The sequence below is a fragment of the Morone saxatilis genome, unplaced genomic scaffold, assembly GCF_004916995.1.
Source record: "Morone saxatilis isolate NCDOM2014 unplaced genomic scaffold, NCSU_SB_2.0 Contig24, whole genome shotgun sequence".
Classification (NCBI taxonomy): domain Eukaryota; kingdom Metazoa; phylum Chordata; class Actinopteri; family Moronidae; genus Morone; species Morone saxatilis.
This window is the reverse complement of record NW_023339807.1, coordinates 11143684-11146929: the sequence shown is the minus strand read 5'-3', so window position 1 is coordinate 11146929 and position 3246 is coordinate 11143684. Positions and strand designations below refer to the sequence as shown.

The window sequence follows — 3246 nt, the reverse complement described above, 5'->3', positions numbered from 1 at the left end:
AGTAGGAGAAATAAAGCATTAAAGTAGACGTCATATTTCATCATATCATCTGCTTTATTAACTAAACATAGTACTGGCAGAAATGTAATATTAATAGCATAAAAGAATTCTAATGTCTGTTTTCACTGCTTTCAATATTAAAATGCCCTCTTGGACAGAGGGAGGTTTGCATTATTTACGTACATGCTGTAGAGAACACTATAATAAGAACAATATACTGATACTAAGCAGGACTGTGGAACAAATGCAATAACTGCAACTGTGAATGACAATGACATGCCTCTCTACATGTTTCCTATCCTGAGCATGCTAAATAGGCTCAACCTCCCAGCTTCTGACTCAGTATGAAAATAGAAAGAATAGACTTTTTTGTCTTGCCCTACCCCCAAAGCACATTTGAAGCACTCTTTGTCAAAGCGGTAGATGGGAGAGAGTATCTCAAAGAACTTGTGGATGCTCTGCTCGTCGTTGAGGTTAGCAAACTGCTTAAAGGTCTGCTGGATCTGCTTACGAAGAGTCTTGGCCTAATAGAGAGTTGGGAAGAGGGAGAAACAACATTTCCAAGGGTTAAGCAGAAAAAGCTGGTTCAGAGCCAAGAAACGTACAAGAGACGACTAACAAGGCACACTGTGAGTGACAACAGGAGGTTTAACTTAATTCCAGACAATCAGATTATCAGACATTCAGCCAGACATCCACTCAGTCATCAAGTTGGTCTCCTTGCCCGTCGCTCAGTCAAACAGCCATTAGCTCATTCAGCGGACTAAGCGGTACTAGGTATACCAAAGAAATTTCTGCCACTGACACTTCTGTTATCTGGTAATACAACTTAAATGGAAGACCCTGGCCAGTTAGTCACGAAGATGAAAGTCTCTGATTTTGTTTCTACATGAACAGAGGTTTAGCCTCACCTTAAGGGAGTCCAGCAGACTTTTGGGGAAAAACCTTCTCAGACCAACGTCTTTCCTAAAAACAACAGCATTACAACATTTATCTATGAGTAGTTGAAATGTATTTGGTAAGATACTTCAGATCTAAATGAGAGGGAATATGATACAAATAAAATCAATCTTACTCTAGTAGTTCATAATTAGATTTCTTATCCAGGGCGTTTCCTGGCATCTCTCTGAAGAACCTCCTGTATGATTCACAAACAGAAGATACAGTTTGTAGACACAGTATTAAATGTTCATCAATAGATTTTTTTTAGTTCAGATATTCTGGAAAACTTCTCTGTATAAGCAATGACTTATGGACAAGAACCTGTTTGAGGCAAACATAATAATCATGGTTGTGGTATAAGAACTAATGTGTGTGCATTTCTCACCTAATTTCCAAACAGCCCAGTTTCAAAGCAACATCTTGATCCACCTGATCAGCTATATGTTGCATGTAGTCACTCTTGACCTGGGGAAATACAGTGTAGCAGCACAGTTAGTTAAAGTAAGTTAAAAGCTTAAAGCATTAAAGTTAAAAGCATTAAATTAGGTCAGTTAGGTATTGTTTTAATGATCTGTTAAGGCATGTCTACCTTATTGAACTTAAAAACAACAGGGAGGAAGTGACAGAGCAGACAATGTATGACGGAATAGGTTCAATGAAATCATAGATATCATTTAAAAAATTACATTAAATAAAATTAGGTTATTTAGTTATTTCACAAGGAGGGCTCCTTTCTGTCTGCTTCTTATTGTATGGTCTTGCTGTGTTGCCTCACCTGATGGTAGAGGTAGTTAAGAGAGGGTTTGTCTTCAGAAAAATGGCTGAGGTAACCTTTAGGTAGGTACCGCATCCGCAACTCATACCTGAGAATGACAGAGACAATTCGGCTGAATAACCACCGTCAGTGCACACACCCACACACAGAATTAAATAACCTGTAGAATCCAGATTCAGTGCCTGTCTGAGGACAGAAGGAGGTTGCTTACTCATACATACAGCTGACGCACACACAGACCTCAATACATTTTTAAAGCCCTCACTCTGGCCCAATTTGAGATATACTAGAGAATGAAAGGCCATCTCAATATTCACAAATAGATAGTTTGTAATTAAAGAATATGGTTTTGGTCAATACAACCTGGATCCTCATTTATATAAATAATAATTCAAAATGGCAAATATTACAATGTCACAAAAAATTCAACAATTCAAGGCTTGGGAATTTCAAAATCTATTTTAGAGATAATGGAAAAATATTTACACATATGCTGTATGTTGTATTTCATGAAAAGGTTTAAATAACACCTCTACTACTCTTGTGCTTGCTTAATGCAGTATTTTCTGTATTCCTCTTGCTCTACCTTCAAAGGGGGGTTGAACTATATATTAATATATAATAGCACCAATGGAGCAGCAGAATCTGTGTCTAAAGTCACCTCAGCAGGGTGGCTTGAAGCAAAGTCTTGAAGTTGGAAGATGCCCTTTCTACTCACCATATGACCGCCTGATGACACAGTAAGACAGGATTTCATATTTTGCTGACAGTCAACTTTACTGAGAGAGTGATAACCTTGTAATACAATAAAGCATAATGAGATTCCAGCTGTTACACTTGCCAGTTAACCGTGTCACAGAAGTACACAGATGGCCCATCATTGTTTATAGTGACATATTACTTTATGACTGACATATTGCAGTGACTACAGTGGTGTAGAAATGGGTCAGGAGAGTAGTGCGCTCCAAGCTATTGCGATGCTACAGGCTCGTAGTTAGTTAACAAAGGAAATCAAGGTTGAAGACAAAATGAATAAAACATCCTCGTTCTATAATGAATGAACCAAAAAGAGAGTGTGAGAAGAGGGAAAATGATGCGTGTTTGAGAGAAAAGAGAGAGCTGGATAAGAAAGAAAACAGATGTGAGAGATGAGAGAAAGAAGGATGGAGAGAAAGATCAAAGTGAAAAAGATCGACTGCGAGCGCACGAGACAGAATGAGAAAAAGCACGCGAGGGAGCGAGAGAGGAGTAAGATAGAGTCAGTCCATCCCCTGGGCTACTTCTGCTGTTCTAACAATAGCATGGCAGCAGCAGAAGCTCCTGTGGGCTCGCAGCTCTACCGCCCTCCGAGGCAGAGCTGCAACAACTGGCAGGGCTGCTCCGTGATAACAGTGTGGACAACTCGTTCATTTTGAATTCATTTCAATTTTAATGACTTTGGGTCTAACACATCAACTGCAGGACAATGGACTGAATTGTAAGGAGAGCTGTTAACAATATCAACTGCAGATGGCTAAGTGCCAGCACAG

At 39.2% G+C, this 3246-nt stretch overlaps 1 protein-coding gene across 1 annotated transcript in view; it reads right to left on the bottom strand.

Moving 5' to 3' along the window:
* Window positions 1-3246, bottom strand: part of LOC118335717 (focal adhesion kinase 1-like) — a gene marked incomplete at its 5' end in the record, with an annotated part of 46974 nt that overhangs the window by 31575 nt on the left and 12153 nt on the right. Inside the window, 5 exon segments of the mRNA XM_035672142.1 lie at window positions 384-524; window positions 912-966; window positions 1076-1138; window positions 1328-1407; window positions 1718-1805. Coding sequence (XP_035528035.1) covers window positions 384-524; window positions 912-966; window positions 1076-1138; window positions 1328-1407; window positions 1718-1805 — 427 coding nt within the window.